Consider the following 20,119-nt stretch of genomic DNA (forward strand, 5'->3'; position numbering starts at 1 on the left):
ATGTAAATGAAGAAAATACCTAATTAAAAAATAAAAATAAAAATAAAAAAATAAATAAATGGATAAAAAAAAGAGAAAAGAATGGAAGGAAGGGAAGGAGGGAGGGAGGAAGGGAGGAAGGGAGGAAGGAAGGAAGGAAGGAAGGAAGGAAGGAAGGAAGGAAGGAAGGAAGGAAGGAAGGAGAGTATGTGTGGAATAAGAATGGGAGGAGTAAGAAAAACAATGTGTGTGTAATCAGACTTCAATCTATAAGCCTATGCAGTTCTAAATAGGATAAAAAATGAGATGACCCACCATTGAATCTATCTTGAGAACATTTTGGTTGAATATTCCCACTTTACTGGCCATTCATGAGTCATACATGAAGACAGACTGAGTTTAAGTTAAGAGCTGTCTTTATTAAGGTATAGCTGCTGATGGTGGAGATTTTTTTTTAGTTCAAAATAGCTATTGGTGCTGGATCTATAACCCTTCTCTTGCTATTGGAACTCAGCTGCAATCTAGCTGCAATCTCTAAGTTTAAGATCAATAGGCTATGCTTCTTGTCCTTAGAGTATTGCCATTTAATGCTTTAAAAGCATTATATCATAAACAAAGCTAAGTTTCTTATAATGATACTGGAAGAATAACATGGACACAGAGATCTGGCAAAGGTGTCTGTGGAGTGGCTTTAAACAGTCAATGGCACCTCATACAAGCCACATAAACTATAGACAGGGTAGACAGTGAATGGACGTTGAAGACAAAGACTTGTGTCTTCATCCAACTGGACTGACTACAGAAATGTGAGAAAGAGACGTCCTAAGGCTGCCCTCCTCTCCCAAACCACTATCATTGGTGTGGATGTTCTTTACTCCTGATACAATACAATACTCCTGGTATTTTCCTTCGGTGAGTAAAACTGACAACTGGAATGATTTTTGAAGAATTCTTTAATTGAAAATAGCACCTCCAATGACTGTTAACTATGATTTCTGAGTTAATTTATCCTTATTCATAAATCATATCAAGAGCATCATAATTTTAATATATTCTTAATTTGTAGTTGAAAACTGCTGGGGAAGGTAGAGTAATTCTTCACTGGTGATATGGCCAAAGCAAGATTTTAGTATTGGGTTCAATCAAAAAGTTCAAGGGACTAAATTTTATTTCTTACTCCATCAGGAAGAATAACTTCTCTAGAGAACACTCTTTTGAAATAAAATGTAAGTTAAAGATTATCAAATAATCTTTCTTGGATCTACAGGTATGATTTTAAAACGAGATTCACCATCACAGCCTCCAGACATCTTGCTTAAGAACATATTAGTTACACTAGTTCCCAATATTCACATCTTAAGAAAGATGATACCAGCATAGGAACCTAGATGCATGACATAAAAGTGGATTTTTAAAAAATAGGATGCTGAATAGAAGTGTATGAGAGAATAAGAAATTGATTTTACTCCTGAAAAATTATTCAAATTGTTTTCTTATGTTTGGGGAACAATACAAACTGGGTTCTTCATTCTTCTATGTTACTTCTTGTGCTATATTTGCCTATGAGAACCACCTTTTAAATTATAATCAATTCAATCATAGTGACTACTTAATGAGTACCTGCATGGAGCCTACTGCATTATGTTCTGTGAAAAATCTGTGAATGGTACGTTTATTTACTATATATCTATTAGACCAACTAGATAAGAAAAAAAGGTTTCAACAGATCACTTGCCCAACCTCCTCCCCCCAAAATGAGATAGGCTTCTTTTTTAGGGTTTGCTAAGCTAAAGCTTTAAGTATCCACAAACACAAACACATCACAGCTATCCATAAATAGAAGCTGCAGGAAAGAGAGTTGTGTCACCCTAACAAAGTGAACAGCCAACCTTTCTGGCATCTCTCATAGCTGGATAAGCAGAACCTTTGCTATTGTCTCCCTTAAAACCTATAGGTGGAACAACAATATGAACTAACCAGTACCCCCCGGAGCTCATGTCTCTAGCTGCATATGTATCAGAAGATGGACTAGTCGGCCATCAGTGGAAAGAGAGGCCCATTGGTCGTGCAAACTTTATATGCCTCAGTACAGGGGAACACCAGGGCCAAGAAGTGGGAGTGGGTGGGTGGGTGGGGGAGTGGGTGGGGGAGGGTGTGGGGGACTTTTGGGATAGCGTTGGAAATGTAAATGAAATAAATACCTAATAAACAAACAAACAAAAAGTAAAGGTGCACTAACGCCATGGTGTTCTTCATGTTGGGGTGTTGCTTATAGAAGACCAGCTGTGTGGCCTGAAAGTTCCCTTTCTGTAGCAGGCTGTCATGTTGTACCAATCCTTCCTCAGAGGATTCCTTCTCTGATAGCCTTTATAAGAACAGAAGACCCACCCTTGCTTCCTTCTCATAAGAGACAAGATCCTTCCCAACTTAGAGAATACTTATCATGTAAACACATCATACATGCATTTACACAGTGGTGGGGCAAAGATTCAGGGGCCAAATCCCCTAGCTTATTTCCTACCATCTTGAGATGTGCTACAGATTAAGTAATTGCAAACTTATATATATATATATATATATATATATATATATATATATATTTTAAAGTTAAGCTAAGCATATTTCAGTCTCATCTCAGTAAACAACTCATACTAAACCTGGTCTACAGATAAGATGCCACAGTGAAAAGCTTGCTTTCTACCAGTCTTGAACATTAGTTCCCACCTATTTGCCATCCTATATTGGGTGATCTTTCCTTGTCATGCATTGTTTATGAATGAATGGAAATTGTACTTCAGTGCCGATATGTAACTTGCTCAGAGTTTGGTTTGGTTTGTTTGTTTGTTTGTTTGTTCGTTTGTTTTTCTCTCACTATGTAACTCTGGATGGCCAATAACTCCTTATGTTAGTGAGGCTGATTTTGAAATCACAGAGATCTGCCTGCCTTTGCCTCCTGGATGGTGAAACTAAAGGCATGTACAATTATCCCTTTCATAAACTGCTCAAATTTCAGCAACCATTTGCTACATGGCATGGAGAAGGTGACTGCAAACCAGTTGTTTCTGGTCTACTTCCAAGCCCAGATGGTGCAGTTCAAGAAGACAAGTGTCATTTCTGTCATATTTTTCACACTGGGCTCAGTTACCACCAAACTTGTCTCTTAGGGAAAAGTGTAGGTTACTGCTCTGTGTTGACAAGTAAGCGATGTCAAAGAGTGTTTGGAAAAAATGGAGGTGAAAGGGTTGTGGGTTCAACTCAATGAGAGACCTCTTGCTTAGTATGCACAGGGCCCTGCCTTCAATCCTCAGAACTGTGAAAATTAGTAAAACCAACAGAGTCTGCATGCAAAAGGGGGTCAAAAACACTTACATATTTAAGTGGTTTTTAAACTGAAGTAAAAGGAAAGGGAAGGGCATCAGAGAAAAAGGAGAGGGAGCATCACAGGATGACGTATTATATTATACACTTTTAATGCTGTGCTTGCCCAGGGTTGTAAACAAGAAATGGTTTTATTTCAAGCAGTTAGGAGATTGCCCTGGTTTCAGACACAAACTTCTTTCTTTCCAACTTGCTTTCTATTGGGACTCTAAATTAGTGTTTCAGAGACACGAATCTTTGCTGACTCAAGTCAGTTTTTCGTGTCCCCTCATCTGAATTGCTATTCCATCAGTTAGTGAAAATTTTAATCTTCTCAATGCTCTTGGACTTCAAGTTTTAGTGAGATAACTCTGTGGTCATTTCTCTGAGTTCTAGAAATAGGCTGCAATCAGGCTCTGGGGAACAATCATTCTGTGTTTGGATTAGAAACAATAAAAATAGTTGCTGCCCATCACTTGTATACTTCGTTACTCTTTGATTTTTATAGCCCCATTGACTCTGGTATGAATCATAAGGCTACGAGGCAGGTGTTATTTGTGTCACTGAAGAGTGGGACGTCTCACAAGTTGGATCTTTTGGAGGTGAATTCATCTCTCTGGGCTCCACACGGCCAGAGCAATCTCTATTCTAGAGATGTTAACCAGAAGAGAGATGATACCTATCTGCTGTACATTTCCGGGCCTCAAATGATAGTAACCGTTAAAGCCATGCCTATAAAACAAAATCTACTCATTTGCATTTTCCATAGTAAAGCACTTTTTTATTATTCTAGAAAGAGCAATGTATTACATTGATGGGTAAGGTTTTCTTTCCCTTCATGGGCCATGTACCCTGAGACAGACGCATAATAAATATATTCCTAAGTGAACTGAGTGTCTTAATCTCTATCCAGTTATTTTCAAACTGTGCTGCCTGAATTTTCCATTATACTCAGAGGGAATTTCACTTGTGTGTGAATTACTTACTCTGGGCACAACTCCTGATCCCATTTATTCTCATCCTAGTTGCTATGGTCCTCCAGGGCAACATAAACATTTCACACTACTCACAAATGCAGCTCCCTCTTACCTCCCATCAGGTGTGTCCTTCAGCTACAACCCAAAGTAACATGGTGGCATGTGCTCTTCTCATCTCCCAATGGAAGGCATATACACGGTGGAAAATTCTCCCTATAGGGGACACTGTTTGGTTTTGCTCAGCTTCTTGAGAGCAATAGCTTTCATTCCAGAATTTTCTATCAGGGTTATAACAAGCCTCAATTCCTCTGCAAATTTGATTCGCATTTTTAATTCACAGCAATGAATTAACTAATTTAGTGCTATTAAACTAGCAGCCTGCCAACTTCAGGGGCTGGGGGAATGAACACCACAAGAACAAAATTTAAAAAGCCAGCTACACAGTTCCTGCTTCTTAAAAACAGAGAGAAAGACACAGATACAGCTGTGAAATCACAGGCAGCTCTGTGGCCTGTGGTCCATTTTCTCTTTTGTTTCACAGGGTTGCCTCTGATTGGATGTTTGATCGGGGTTCTCAGTGTAGTACATGTCTCATGCTGTAGCTCTAGGCCCATGCAGTTAACTATAAAGGAGTTGCACTTTCTTGAAAGGAGAAAAACCAGGCAAAACGTAAGCCTACAGCCCTCATGCTCCTCAGAGTGCTGTTGAGTTCAGTGCAGAAGTCAGTGTGCTTCCTGACTCACAGAGATATGATTCTAAAGCTTAAAAGCCAAGCCGAGCATGGTGGTGCATGCCTTTAATCACAGCTCTTTGGAAGCAGAGGCAGATGAGTCTCTATGAGTTCAAGGCCAGCCTGGTCTATAAAGCAAATCCAGGACAGATAGGGCTCTGTTCCACAGAGAAACCCTGTCTCGGTAAACCAAAACAACCAAGCAAACCACAATAGCAATGATGACAATAACAACGAATGTCCAATAACAAACGTAAGCATTCTCTGGTTTCAATGGGCTTATGTGTATCCAGGCCCCCCTTTCCACTGTGTCAGGAGGAACACTGTGTGAATAATAACTAGAACGTGAGCTGCGTGAGGTGGGAAAGCTCAGATCCTAGTGAAATCATGGCTACCACTCTTTTCCCTGTTAGTCATGGCACTTTTCTAGGGTAAGTGGTGTTTACATTGTGTTTTGAAGAAGGAAACGGCAGTGTGGCTGACATGGACTGGAAGCTTGTCCCAGAATCACTAAGAATAGTATTACGTTTGACAGGCAGCCAAAACAGCCAGCATGTTTACCCTGCAGTAGGCTTGTGCATAATCCTGATGTTTTTCACATGGAGAGAATTCATGAATTCTATGTGCACTGACTGGAGAATCAGAGTGCTGTTTCAGCTACATTCACTCTCCTGTCATTGGCTGTTTTGTTGGTGGTGGTTGGTAATGTTTTTTGTTTGTTTTGTTTTTTTAACATCTCTATGATAATACCCATGGATCTAAAAGGAACAGCTTGAAACTATAGTAGGTTTTCAGCATGGAATTTTTTTAATTCAAAATTTTATATAATGCATTGCTGGCAAAGTCTACCATTTTGAACTACAGTTTCCTAAATGAGAAAAACTCATATTTCTTCGAGAATATTTTCAATACATTTTATTTTAAATCACATGTCACGTCTGTGTGGGTAAATGAGTTGTGTGAGTCTTCCTACGGTTTCCTGAACCTTCACACACTGAAATCAAAGCCATAGAGCAGTGGCTTAACACCACTAAAGTGTTCTTTTTTTTCACTTTTTTTTATTAGATATTTTCTTCCTTTACATTTTAAATGCTATCCCGAAAGTCCCCTATACCCTCCCCCCGCCCTGCTCCCCAACCTACCCACTCCTGCTTCCTGGCCCTGGCATTCCCCTATACTGAGGCATATGATCCTCGCAAGACCAAGGGCCTCTCCTCCCATTGATGGCAGTTCTTTATAGAGTCTTGCAAGGATGAGTCTGGCATCGTGAAGGAGAGGGAGGAAACAGTGGGAAAGGGATGAGCAGAGGGTATTTAGGGAAGTGGTCCCAGAGAGCCACTGTGCTTATTTTGCTCCATTTTGACCAACCTTCCTCCTAAAGCCTTACCCTTGGTGCTTGTCCCCACCTCTGTCCAGCATTGTAGGTAGCAGGTGAGTCTCGTCAGCATCCTCTGTCTCTCCTAGATTAGAAATCCCCTGTGGAAGAGAACATGCCCTATTTTCTTTGGGTTTCCATCATTCTCTGCTTCCACCCCCACAGCCTGTGACACCATTTGAGGATCTGCTCCTCCCAGGGCTTCAGGAGATATTTTGGAACAAAAAGAAGCAGGGCCTTCGCTCCTCCCTGTGGCCATTCCCACTGCACCTGCAGCTGCAGTTAGATGCAGGAGCTGGTGGGGAAGGATGGAAGGATGGAAGGATGGGCACCCACTCTGACTCACAATGTCTTGGTTCAAAGGGAAATCAGATTGAAGGGGGGAAAGCAGAAATGTGTTCCATGTCTGTGTGACCAAAAGTTAACAACACATAAGAGGGAAACAAACCATGTGACCATCGATTGCATCGATATCAAACTGTGTAAACAGAATGCTTCTCACAGAACAAAGGCTTTGCTCCCTAACACTTCTTGGAATAAATGTTTCCTCAGCTCTCCTTTGCCTTTTAAACAAAACAAAAACAAAAACAAAAACAAAAAACAAAAACAAAACTTATTTGGTCTCTAACAGTTCTGGTGGGAGAAAGTGTACTTAGCATCAGTACCAATGCTATTCATTAATTAGTGGGATTAAGTAAGTATTGCAAAGACCTAAAGCAGATTTTGGATTATCTTCTACAATTCATGTTATGAAGTAAAAATTGCATTTTAATATCATTTATCAGATTAACAGACAGAGTATATGTTGATAAATAACACAAAGCATCGAAATGAATAAGCTTCATTTCCATTTTAATCAATGATCACACAGGTAGAAATAATGTATCTCATTCTTAAAACAGAAAATTAACTTTTTCATATTATCACCCACTAATCCCTTGCTGGGAGAAACCTTGTCTCCATGCCATTCTGATACTTTTTCTATTGCCCTGTTAAGTCAACCTTATCATTTTTATATTTTCTACAATAGAATTTTGGGTTGAAAGTCTTATGTATACTATAACATTGTTAAGACAAAATTTTAAGCATCTTGGAACATACTATCTTATTTATCCCTCATATATACTAAATTGTACTCTCTCTCAAACCCATGACCTCTCCTTCTGTAATTATTATTGTTTATCTCTCTCCTGAATGCCTTTAATGTTGCTTGTATATTCATGTGTTTAGGGGTGAACACATATGACTGAATCAGGGCTTCAGAAAACACATCCTCCCTCTATCAGCAGTCCACAGATCAAGTTTCCCTGAATTTCTTTATATTCATCTAAAATGATTGCTAGTGTGCAGTTTCCATGTCAAGGTAGAACATCATAGAAATAATGAAATTACAGATGTCAGGTAAACCTGAAGACAAATACAATACAGAGGGACCTCTCAAAGCCACTGGACATGGTCAACTTTACAAATGGAACATCTGGAACAACACTTCTTAGGGTCATAAGAATTATAGGAAATAGCATGTAAAAATTTGCAGTGCTTAGACTGCTCACATGTCGATCAATTCATGTAGCACATTCTAACTGGACACAGCTTTGTAAGTGCTTCCACATACACCTCTGGAGTTCTGCTCCACCCAGGCATAAGTCCCATCTGTATTATCTAATTAGCCCTTACAGTCTATTACATATCAGAATTTTAATTTTCTCCATAACAATTCAAAAACTTGGTGTTAATATTTAGAACTCTAGTGACACTGAGTGAATGCTGTTGTGTGATACACTGGCTATGCACATGTGTGTGTTTATATGTGTGTGCGTTTGTACATGCATGTTCCTGTATGTGTACATTTGCATATGGACATATGCCTGTGTATGTGTGTGTGTGCATGTGTGTGTGTGTATGTATGTGTGTATGTATGTGTGTGTTCCTTTGTGATGGAAACCTGAGTCTTTCACATGCTAAGAAGGCACTCTAGCACTGATGTTTCTCTGCCTCCATTTACACCCCTCCCACACACATTTTGTAATGATCGATTTTAGAAAAAAGTTTAGAACTATAAACCCCACATTTTTTTTCCTGTGTTAGGCTCTACACAGCTTTAATATTGACATCTCCCCTCAGAGATACAGTCCTTGTCCATATGTAATGTGCAAACTCTGGTATTAATCAAGGACCCAACTTGACATCTGAATACCAGGCTTACTCTGACAGGTCATTGGTGTTTGCACATGGCTTCAGCCAAAGGGGGTATTTTTTAGATAAAGGATGGCTATTCATTTGTAACAGAGTCTGCATAGAGTGCCACTGATCTGAATCTTAAGTAATTTTACTCTTTGATTCTTTGATCAATGTCTGTCATAAAACAGCGGCCAACCCAGGACTTGCTCTGAAGAGTAATTATGCTCAAAACACGCTGAATGACCTTGTGATGATTTTTTTTATAACACTATTGTTGACAATTTGCTATCATTGATAGTGGGAATTTATTACTTTCACCACTTTATTCATTCCACATCTTCCCAGTCATACACAGCTCTGACACACACTGATACATTCTTTTCTGTTAACTATTATGAAAGGTTAAGAGAGGTGATCAATTTACATCTGCTTTGCAGATTTAAATATTAATAGCACATGTTTCATCCTTAGCCTTTATAGACTATCACTCAGGGACATAATATCACTTTAATCCTTGCTACAACTCTAAAAGAAAAAAGAGAGAGTTTGAGATAAAGGAAAATACATTTCATAGAATTTTAGCCACAAACCCAGAACTACGTAGCTAATGCATGGTGTGAGATAGACTCTCAAAGTAGTTTTAATTTGCATTTCTCTGGCTAAGGATGTTCCATACTTTCTTTCCAGATATTTAGTATCCATTTGTATTTCTTCCATGTGAACTATTGATTAGGAGATTTAGGGCCTTGAGTGTTCACATTGTGTGTATGTATGTTTGTGTGTGTGTATGTGTGTGTGTGTGTGAGAGAGAGAGAGAGAGCCACTATTCTGTCTAATGCATAGTTGAAGTTCTAAAACCCAGTTGAAGCCAGTGCCTCCGCCCTGACTCCACCCTTCCAATCTAGTACATACTTCTTCATAGTTCATACTCAAACTTGATGAAGAAAACATAGAACGGTGTATGTTCCTCTCTGCTATGTATACAAAGAAACTAGGTGAAGACAAGTTGTTCTCATGCTTACAAAATACTCCCAGGACCTTGATTTAAACTAAAGTGTACAATACTACATAACACATTTACCATACAAACATGAGTGCTTTGAAGTTCATCTCCATTGTGAGCATCTTCTTCATTTGTGATCTAATCGTATTTGCTTTAGTGACCCCAGATAACTGGAGAAAAGAAGTGATGAGAAAGTGGTGGAAGCCAGCTACTATCTCATAAAAGCGCAACAGCCCCCACATAATCAGCATATCCTATTGGAAAAGAGGATGTCCCTGCTTCAAATACTTGTCCTAGCTTCCAAATGCCATGTTTCCCATTGTCACACCAGTACTGTCACAGACTAGCAGGGTATCTCTACAAATTCCTGAGTTGCAATCGTCACTATAGTTCACATCTCATAGAGTTTTCAGTGTTCAGTCTGGATAAGGACTCCAGGTTCAGTAAACTATCTGCCTTGACTGGCAACCTCTCTATATAGGACATCATTATGGTGCTCCTCAGGAATCTCTCATTAAGTGCAGCCCCACAAAGCAAAAGGGAGGCCTAGGGAGATTATCTTAAAACAAAACAAAACAAAACAAAACAAAACAAAACAAAACATAGAAAGGCCTGCGGTAAAGTGCTGATTTTAGCTATAAAAGATTACTCACTGTCCTAGCAATAAGTTCCTTAAACTCTTTTATTATCTCAGCTTTCTTCTTTCTGCAAGGGTGATGATATAATATATTACAAAGACTTTCTATAGCCCTTAATACTTACTGAGAAAATGTGCATCCAAGAGACCTAAGGCTGCATATTCTTTTATGATTTTTTATTGAAAAATAACTCATAGCATTTGTAAAGAAAAGGAAAGAAAAGAATTGTAGCCTGCCTATCCACTGACTTAAAAGTGATTCTAGATTACTTTCTGCAACTTTTTGGGCTATAGCTTCCTTTTCAGCAAAATGAAAGATCTGTCAAAGAATAGCAAAACAATAGATTTAATAATGGCTTGAAACAAAGAAATCATTTAGAAAATTGTTTTCATATAATCATACCAGTCATACCAATAGCAAATGATAGTTCTTTTATAAGGTATGGAATTTTAGAAATTGTACTGCCAAGAGAAGATGGACTACACTTGTAAAACAAAATTGAGAAAAACAATTTACTTTGGTTGGGTGCATTGGTTAGTACTTTGTCTTTTTTATCGTTACCTTCATTAATTTTAATAAGGAGAAGGCTCAATCTGCCATAAAGGCGTTACTGACTATAAAAGTCACACATTCAATTTTGTCTTCTGTTTTCATATTTTATTTCTCCCTGGTTTATTTTATTTTTTCAAATCCAGAAGTTTATAGTTGTTTTGAAAAATTTTAACTATGTACTTGGTTTAGTCATTTCAACTCATAAAGATATGGTGATATAAGCAAGCAGGCAGATACACAGACACTCGTGTCTGTATATGGAGACACTCATTGTGTTATTGAATCATGAATTCATCATCAGCCATTAAGCCATTTCAATCTTCCATCTATAGTCTTTGCCTCTTGGGTGGTCAGACCTGTTACAGTATATATTCAGGACACAGAAAAGGGACTGGGAAGTTTTCCAAAAGGAAGAAAATTTATGTGTTTCAAAACAATATTTATATTACATTTGTTAACTTCATTCTATTTCCCTGCAGGTTTAAATGTTTCTTTGGCCACTTGACTACTGAACACAAAATGAATAACTCAACTAACTCCTCGAACAATGGTTTGGCTATTACCAGTCCTTACAAGACATTTGAAGTGGTATTTATTGTCCTTGTGGCTGGATCCCTCAGTCTGGTGACCATCATTGGGAACATTCTAGTCATGGTTTCCATTAAAGTCAACCGCCACCTTCAGACTGTCAACAATTACTTCTTGTTCAGCCTGGCCTGTGCTGACCTCATCATAGGTGTTTTCTCCATGAACTTGTATACCCTCTACACTGTGATTGGCTACTGGCCTCTGGGACCTGTAGTGTGCGACCTTTGGTTAGCCTTGGACTATGTTGTCAGCAATGCCTCCGTTATGAATCTTCTCATCATCAGCTTTGATAGATACTTCTGTGTCACAAAACCTCTGACCTACCCAGTTAAGCGGACCACAAAAATGGCAGGCATGATGATTGCAGCTGCGTGGGTTCTTTCCTTCATCCTCTGGGCCCCAGCCATTCTCTTCTGGCAGTTCATCGTAGGGGTAAGGACTGTGGAGGACGGGGAGTGCTACATTCAATTCTTTTCCAACGCTGCCGTCACCTTTGGCACTGCCATTGCGGCTTTCTATCTGCCTGTCATCATCATGACTGTGCTCTATTGGCACATATCCCGGGCGAGCAAGAGCAGAATAAAGAAGGAAAAGAAGGAACCTGTGGCCAACCAAGACCCGGTGTCTCCAAGCCTAGTGCAAGGAAGAATTGTAAAGCCAAACAACAACAACATGCCTGGTGGTGATGGTGGCCTGGAGCACAACAAGATCCAGAATGGCAAGGCTCCGCGGGACGGCGGGACTGAAAACTGCGTTCAGGGGGAGGAGAAAGAAAGCTCCAATGACTCCACATCTGTCAGTGCCGTGGCCTCCAACATGAGAGATGATGAGATAACCCAGGATGAAAACACAGTTTCCACTTCCCTGGGCCACTCCAAAGATGACAACTCTAGGCAGACATGCATCAAAATTGTCACCAAGACCCAAAAGGGTGACGCATGCACACCAACAAGTACCACCGTAGAACTAGTTGGATCGTCAGGTCAGAATGGGGATGAAAAGCAGAACATTGTAGCCCGCAAAATTGTGAAGATGACCAAGCAGCCTGCCAAAAAGAAGCCTCCTCCATCCCGGGAAAAGAAAGTGACCAGGACAATCTTGGCTATCCTGTTGGCTTTCATCATCACGTGGGCGCCATACAATGTCATGGTGCTCATCAATACCTTCTGTGCACCCTGCATCCCCAATACAGTGTGGACAATTGGCTACTGGCTCTGTTACATTAATAGCACCATCAACCCTGCCTGCTATGCACTTTGTAATGCCACCTTCAAAAAGACTTTTAAGCACCTCCTTATGTGTCATTACAAGAACATAGGCGCTACAAGGTAAAAGACCTTTTCAAAAGAAGAAATGTGGTCAAGTGTGTCTTGGGGGAAGAACAGGGACAGGAAAGCTGTGTTTATAGTGATCTGCCCTTACACTTTACAATCGTACTACAACGTGCAATTAAGGAGTTTTAGAGAGACACACTTATTGTACCTATGCTCCAGTTTGAAAAATAAATAAACAACCTTCACCATATAAACCCTGTCAGTTTAGGCGCACCGAGACAATGAAAGAGACACACTGAAATTGCAGATCCAAGGAACAATCTCTACTGTCTCCAGATCTCTTGGAGAAGGGCTTCAGAATCTATAATTTCATGTCTCTGCACAAGAAGTGTAACCTTGTTAGTTTGTTGTTTCTTTCTGTTATTCCCCTGCGTGGTGATGAGAAAGAAATGGCACATTACATGCTAACATGGAGACCTAAACATAAAGAAGCAGGCACTATACAATGAGAGATAAGAAGAAAGAAAATCTAATGGGATGCGGAGATTGTATGCAGAGCCCTGAACATATTCCCGGCAATGCTGTGCGCTGATCTGAAGGGTTTTAATGGAATCACTGTTTATTTCTTCTCTCTTCCCCTTTCCCATCATGAAAAGCAAGAAAGCAAAACAGCAAAAGCCCAACTAGGCCATACTATTTTTTTCTACTATTTTTGTAGTTCCTGGTTTTATATTGTATATGGATAGTATCTGCAGGACTTCTAAATCTGGCCAGAGTCACCCATGAAAATGGACACTCTACCACTCCCCACTGTGTCGATGTATTCTTTGATGGTGTACAACCTGTAAGGATTTCACTCACTTGAGTTCCTTTGTGTGGAAAATTTTTACCCATGTGACTTTCTTCTCAACTAATCCATTTTAACAATGTAGTCTGCCTAAGACATAAATACGCTTGGGAAACCAAAGTCATTTAAACTTAATTTTTAATTACATTAGAAAATGGTCAGTCTAGCTGGAGAAAGTTCACTGAGGCAAGATGAAGTTTGTGATGAGAAGACAGAAGGTCAGAAGGGCGATCTGTTTGAACTTGAACCTGCCTGACCTGTGTGCACAATGTTAATGTGTACAATATGAACTCCTGACTTTGTCAGCAGGAATATGATGTTGGTTTTCTCATTTGGAGTCTCAATTAGTTTACTGTGTCAACCCCAAGAGGAAAAGACCTTATATTCAATGTCTGTTAGCAGATGGTACTCAAATTATATTCAAATGAAGTTTTCTATAATCATACTAAGACATGGGGTGGGGAAATGGGTCATGCAAAAATATTTACTAATACTACCTGTTCCATGTTCTTCCAGTTGTCATCAATCTCTGTAAGATTATATTGCTTCAAATTTCACTAATCAGGAGAGTTATATTAATCTTTGTGGCTTGAGTATAATGAAAAACCAAACAGAGTCAAGATATGCCTGCAGAATCTGATGGAAGAGTACATGTGATTCTGGCCATGCCATTTCCCACAGTCTAATATAACCACAACTAGCTGTCACAAAAATGATTATTAAAGGGTAACACTAAACATATAATGTGAGTACAGAAAATCCACACTTGACACTCTAAAATAAATGCAGAATTACACCAATCTACATTAACTAGTTAGATTTTTGTCTTCATATAATTTCTTCCATTATTTTATGGTATTTCAATCAGATTTTCTAAGTGTGGGACTAGTAGATAGGAATTAAAGTTATAAATTCTGTTATAAAGTTCAGATTTTCACTGATGTGCTCTGATTCCTCCTCCGCCATTCCATGGGTATTACAAGGCAGGTTCATCAGCGCTGTAGTCCTCAGAGCTACCAGAGTTCTTTTGTCTGACTGCATGTCAGGAACATCTCAGCAAGTGGGCGATAAAGGATAGGACAGCAGCAACAGCAACATTGTAAGCTAGCAAGAAGCAAGTTGCTAACAATATATGTATTTATCCTTTAGGAACATAACTTACTGTTTGAGTAATTTCAGTTAGTTTTAACCCCAAAATCTCCTATCTGTAAACATGGGATTGGTTCAGGTTAATTTAGTCTATTAATTAGTTGATGTAGTTCCCTTAGTTCAAGAATTACTAAAATGTAAATTTTGAAATTTAAGATCACATTTATTTTTGTGTTGTTTATTCAACTAATTGAGTGGAGAAGACTTCACTCCAATGGATTTCTTGGTTTCCTGTAAGAAATGTTATCAATCTGTATTATATGCTATGTGATACAGACATGGCCACCATTGGGAGGCCAGGATTCATTCTCTGTTTGCTTTAAGCCCAATCCACCATGAGCTAATCTTTGTCTTGTTCTACTGTAATCTTTCCTTGATTCTTTCTGTGCCTAGTAATTTGCCACAGCTACCACATCTTAAAAGAGAAACTGTCAAGTTCAAGAAGAAAATGAAGGTAGTCTAACATACCATGGAAAATTTCCAAAAGAATCAGAAAAAAAGAAAAAAAAAAGAAAAAGGGAAGGACATTGGCACGTTTGGAGGGAGAATGTATTCAAAGATCATTCTTTACTGTTGCGAGTTTTGCTTTGTTTTTAATGATTGGCACGCAGAGGCGATTTCTACCCAATGGATACTTAGTGATAAGTAGGGCCATTTTGATTGTCACAACATGGAATAGGCATTTGTGTCTAATAAGAAGGAGTTTTGAAGCTATGCTACCCCCTCCCAATGATTTGGCTCAAAATGGCAGTGATACCAGGACTGAGAAAGACTAGTTTATATTAAGGGATCTCTGAAGCTTCCTTTAACAATCCCCCCACTGTTTAAACAAACAAACAAACAAACAGAAAAGATTCATGCAGCTCCCTTTCTTGTGAGCAAAGCTCCCTAACTCAGAGGCTATCATCAATTCCCCTGCACTAATTAAGATTTGGACTTTACAGATAAGAGCACAGACCACACCTATTGAAACCAGCAGCTTTGACACACCTAGAGCACTGCAGCATAACCAACGCCTGGCTATGGAATCACAGCCCCTACTTGAGAGGCTGTGGCTTTGTCCATGAGCATCGCTGCTTCTAGTATGATCAGGTTCTACTGGAAGCATCACTTCTTTTCTTTCCAAACTAATGAAGGGCCCTTTAAAGAAACAGGATGACTCATCTTCTCTGCTTTCACTAGAACTGTCAGAAGCTGTCAAGCCTTTATGTTTTTTTTTTCCTCCTCATAGCAATAATGTAAATATCCCAGAGTGGGATTACAAAAAGAGAAGATTAAGAATATTAAAAAAGAGGAGCCAGCTCACTTCTAGAGCAAATAAATGATTGCCTCTTGACCAAGTCATGATTATGTTAATGGCATATCCCAAGTATTGGGACAAGGTCGCCAATATAGTAAGCTACAAAGGATAAGATAAACCATGTGGCTTGATATATGGTATCCTGAATCACACTTCCTTCTGCTTTTTGCTTACTTGATGCTGTTTGATCCTGAAGAGATGATGGCACGAGAGAAAATTAGATTTCAAAATAATGCCAATAGTTATTTACCAATGCAGCCAACTTTTATTTTCTTGTATTTAGTTCATCAACTGTTGCTCCCCTTTCCAATTTGATATCTTCACCAACAACCATAACACTGGTGATGCAAATAGAGTAGGAAGGCACACCCCCAGCTGGATGAGACATGTATCCTCAGCATGTATATACAACGCCATGCCTTTCCAATAGGCTTCTCTTAAAAGGGTGCACGCTGTAGCATGAACTCTGTGTATATTTAATATACCTTCCAATGATATGCTGTATGCTTCATATATATATTATATAAATAAAATAAAATGTATAATAGAAATAAACATTTCTGTATGCAAATAAATATATTATACACAAAATTGTAACAGACACTCTGGCATATATGTTGCTGCTTCTTAGGAATAAGAGTAGATTTAATGGGCAAGACCATTTTAAGAGAAGATCATATTTTGCATCGAAGGAAGAGATTTTAAGAACAGCCAAACTCCTATTCACATTAATATTCAACTGATTTATCATCTTTGAGTGTCTGACACTGATTTTAGAGATCTTTTGGAGGAATAAATTAATAAATCTTGCTGGTATCAGCCCATGTGACAGACATGATTTCTTTTCCTGTGCCTGACAGGCCTTCTCCGAGATCCTTCCCAGCTGCTGTGGGCCCCACAGCTGTGTTGATCTCCTGTCTGATTGCCTGATGAGCCTGCAACTAACCCATTCTCACAGACTTGCACTCTCTTCCAAATTAACTGAGTTTTATTGAAATGAAAAATAATCTCACACTGGAAGAAAGGACGACCTTCAGAATGTTGTCTTTTCCTTTGACAAACGAGGTAAAAAAGGGTTCAAGCAATGTGCTTCATAAAGCATATTTTTCAGCATGGGTTCAACAATATAGCGCCCTCTCCATGGCATGCCAGGAAATTTCAATGAACTACAAAATCACAGCGTTCTCAATGAAATTATAAAATAGATGGTTTGTTTCTGATGTCTAAATATTCTCCACAAGCAATCTATTTCCTTTCTTTATTGACCATTTCAGTAGCTATAATCAGCAGAACATTCCTATGGCCTATAGCTTAAGTTTATTATGATAAAGGAATACTGGCTGGGCAATCTCAAGAAATACATTTGAATGTGAAATACACATACACATATACATACACATGCACATATACAATACATATAAAGCATTAAGGTTACTATTACAGTATAGACAGCAAGCCATGTATTGGTAGAGATTATTTCAATTAATTTTAGTTTCATTAGTCTCCCAGGACTTCCTTTGATGTCTATCCACTCGCTCAGCTTTACCCAGTAGGACACAATTAAATCACATGAACTGGTATTCGCTACACCAAAGTCAATTATAGAATAGCTAAGGGAAAAAAAATTCAGTTCTCATTGGCACCATCTTGTTCCAGCAAAATACTCTCACTTCATATTCAATAATTTAACTTATTTTTTTATATAAATCAGGTGTTAGATGGCAAACCTGGCTTGAAGACTGAAAATACCGATAGGAAAAGCTTCTTGTGATAATTAAGGAAGAATTTTTCCATCCTAAGAGAAATCCAGTTACTTTAAAGAAACAATGTGGCAAGAGGTGGTAATTATTAGTTCCTATTTCTGATGATTTGTTTCTGTTTTGGTTTAAGACAGTGTCTCCAGTAATCAGTGCTGGCCTTGAACCTGTGAGTTCCTGTTTGGACTCCTGGGGCATCACACCCAGCTCTGCTGTTTACTACAAAAACAACACTAGAGAATAGGTGACCTTTGAATTCCAGAATACACACATAAGAAACTACAAAACAAAACAAAACAAAACAAAACAAAACAAAACAAAACAAAACAACAAAACAAACCAAGCCAAAACAAAACAAAACAAAACAAAAAAACAAAGCTATACATGTGTCTTATATCCAGAAATTTCCTAAATTCTTACAGTACTCAAGTCTATGAAATGGAAATGTTTCTTGGAGGATTTAAAAATAAATACTTTTTAACACATTATTGTAAAATGGAGCCACTTGGTGCCTCTGTTAAGTTAGTCATTTCTACAACCTTTCGTTGTCTTGAATAGCAATCTGGATAGTAATTTCCCCACAGCATAAAGAGCAAATCTTAGCATGAGCACTCTGATTTCTTCTGCTCTGTGACTGAGTACTCCTGTTCACGGCATTGTCCTCACTTATAAAACAGGTGCTTTCTTTGTGATAGTGTCTCCACTAGCACAATGCTGTGCTGCACCAGGCATCAATGGACCTCTGATATCACCCAGAAGTCTTACTGAACCAAGATGGTTTAGGCCAGCCCCTCCCCTTCCCCAAACTCCACCTCTACCCAAGACCAGGCCAGGGCTTTCAGAGGCCTGAGGTGAAGTCTGGGGATTTGTGTATCTAACACATTCTTGGATCATTCTCATGGAGGTCACACTTTGAAAACAGCTAACTGTAATCTAACAGGGATTTTCATAAAGCACCATGATAAGTAGCGAGATTTCTTTACAATTCAGACACAATCAGTATCAGGGGACATTGTCCTCATATAAGTTGAATGGTTGCTGCAAAGGACTTCTCATATTGTAGTCAGTTCCTCCAACAAAGCCACACCTACTCCAACAAGGCCACACCTTCTAATAGTGCCACTCCCTATGGGTTTATGGTCCCATTTTTCACCCAAACTACCACAATATATACTGTCTTAGATTTCTATTGCAGTGGTAAAATCCAGTGATCAAAAGCAACTCAAAGAGGAAACTATTTGGTTTACAGCTTAGACACCATCACTGAGGGAGGCCAGGACAGGAACTCAAGGCAGGAACATGGGGCAGAGCTGAAGCAGAAGCTACACAGAAATTCTACCTACTGGATGCTCAGCTTGCCTTTTTATGCCACACAGGACCATCTGCTCAGATGTGGTACTAACCACTGTGGGCTAAAACCTCCAAATTGATCATTAATTAAGAAAATGTCCTGCAGATGTATCTGCAAGTCAATCAGATAGAAGCATCTTCTCATCTAAGGTTTCTCTTCCCAGATATCTCTAGCTAGTGTCAAGGTTACAAAAGACTAACAAGAACAGTCGACCTTTGTGAACTTGACCTACCAATATGTTACTATTAAAACATAATATTTCCATTTTGTGTACTCAAAATAGTATGTTAAAACTGATATCACAATATACAATTTAAAATATAGTAAGCATGAAAAATCCCAGTCTTAGCTGGGCAGTGGTGGCGCACGCCTTTAATCCAGCACTTCGGAGGCAGAGACAGCTGAGTTTGAGGCCAGCCTGGTCTACAGAGTGAGTTCCAGGACAGTCAGGGCTACACAGAGAAACCCTGTCTCGAAAAACCAAAAAAAAAAAAAAAAAAAAAAAGAAAGAATAAAGAAAAGAAGCCCAGTCTTGAAATAAAATTCAAATTCCTTAACAGTTCAATCTTTTAAAAATATTGAGTACCTCTAAAAATTCAACTATTTTCAACTGTGTGCTCCTATAAAATATTAAATATATTTATATCATTTACACTTATACTTAATACATGTGTGTATAAATTTTTTCTTACTCTAGGAAAGAAGAACCAGGGCACAGTCACAATCAGATCAAAGCAAAATGAAAACTTAACAGTGCTCTTAGAACTTGTTAAATTTTTCAAATGCCCACAAAAAAAGCCTATCAAGTTTTTTCACAGGGCAAGTTCCAAACTCCTTCCACAATCCTCCACAAAACATGGCCATGTCTTCCAAAGTAATATCCCACTCCTTGTACCAATTTCTGTCTTAGTTTTCCATTTCTGTGAAAAAAAATCACCATGACCAAAAGCAATTTAGGAAGGAAACAGTTTATTTGACTTAAGGCTTAGAGCCCATCACTGAAAGAAATCAAAGCAGGAATTCAAGGTAAGAAACAGAAAGGAAGGCCCTTTACCAGCTTG

At 38.7% G+C, this 20,119-nt stretch overlaps 1 protein-coding gene across 2 annotated transcripts in view; it reads left to right on the forward strand.

The window, feature by feature from the left end:
- Positions 1–14,110, forward strand: part of Chrm2 (cholinergic receptor muscarinic 2) — a 128,085-nt gene extending 113,975 nt beyond the window's left edge. For both annotated transcript variants that reach the window (XM_021165322.2, XM_029478330.1), the window contains one exon: positions 11,272–14,110. In XM_021165322.2, coding sequence (XP_021020981.1) covers positions 11,312–12,712 — 1,401 coding nt within the window. In that variant the 5' untranslated portion in view covers positions 11,272–11,311 and the 3' untranslated portion in view covers positions 12,713–14,110. The remainder of the gene's footprint in view (positions 1–11,271) is intronic.
- Positions 14,111–20,119: the final 6,009 nt, after the last annotated feature.

This window comes from Mus caroli, chromosome 6 (assembly GCF_900094665.2).
Source record: "Mus caroli chromosome 6, CAROLI_EIJ_v1.1, whole genome shotgun sequence".
In the NCBI taxonomy this organism is placed as follows: domain Eukaryota; kingdom Metazoa; phylum Chordata; class Mammalia; order Rodentia; family Muridae; genus Mus; species Mus caroli.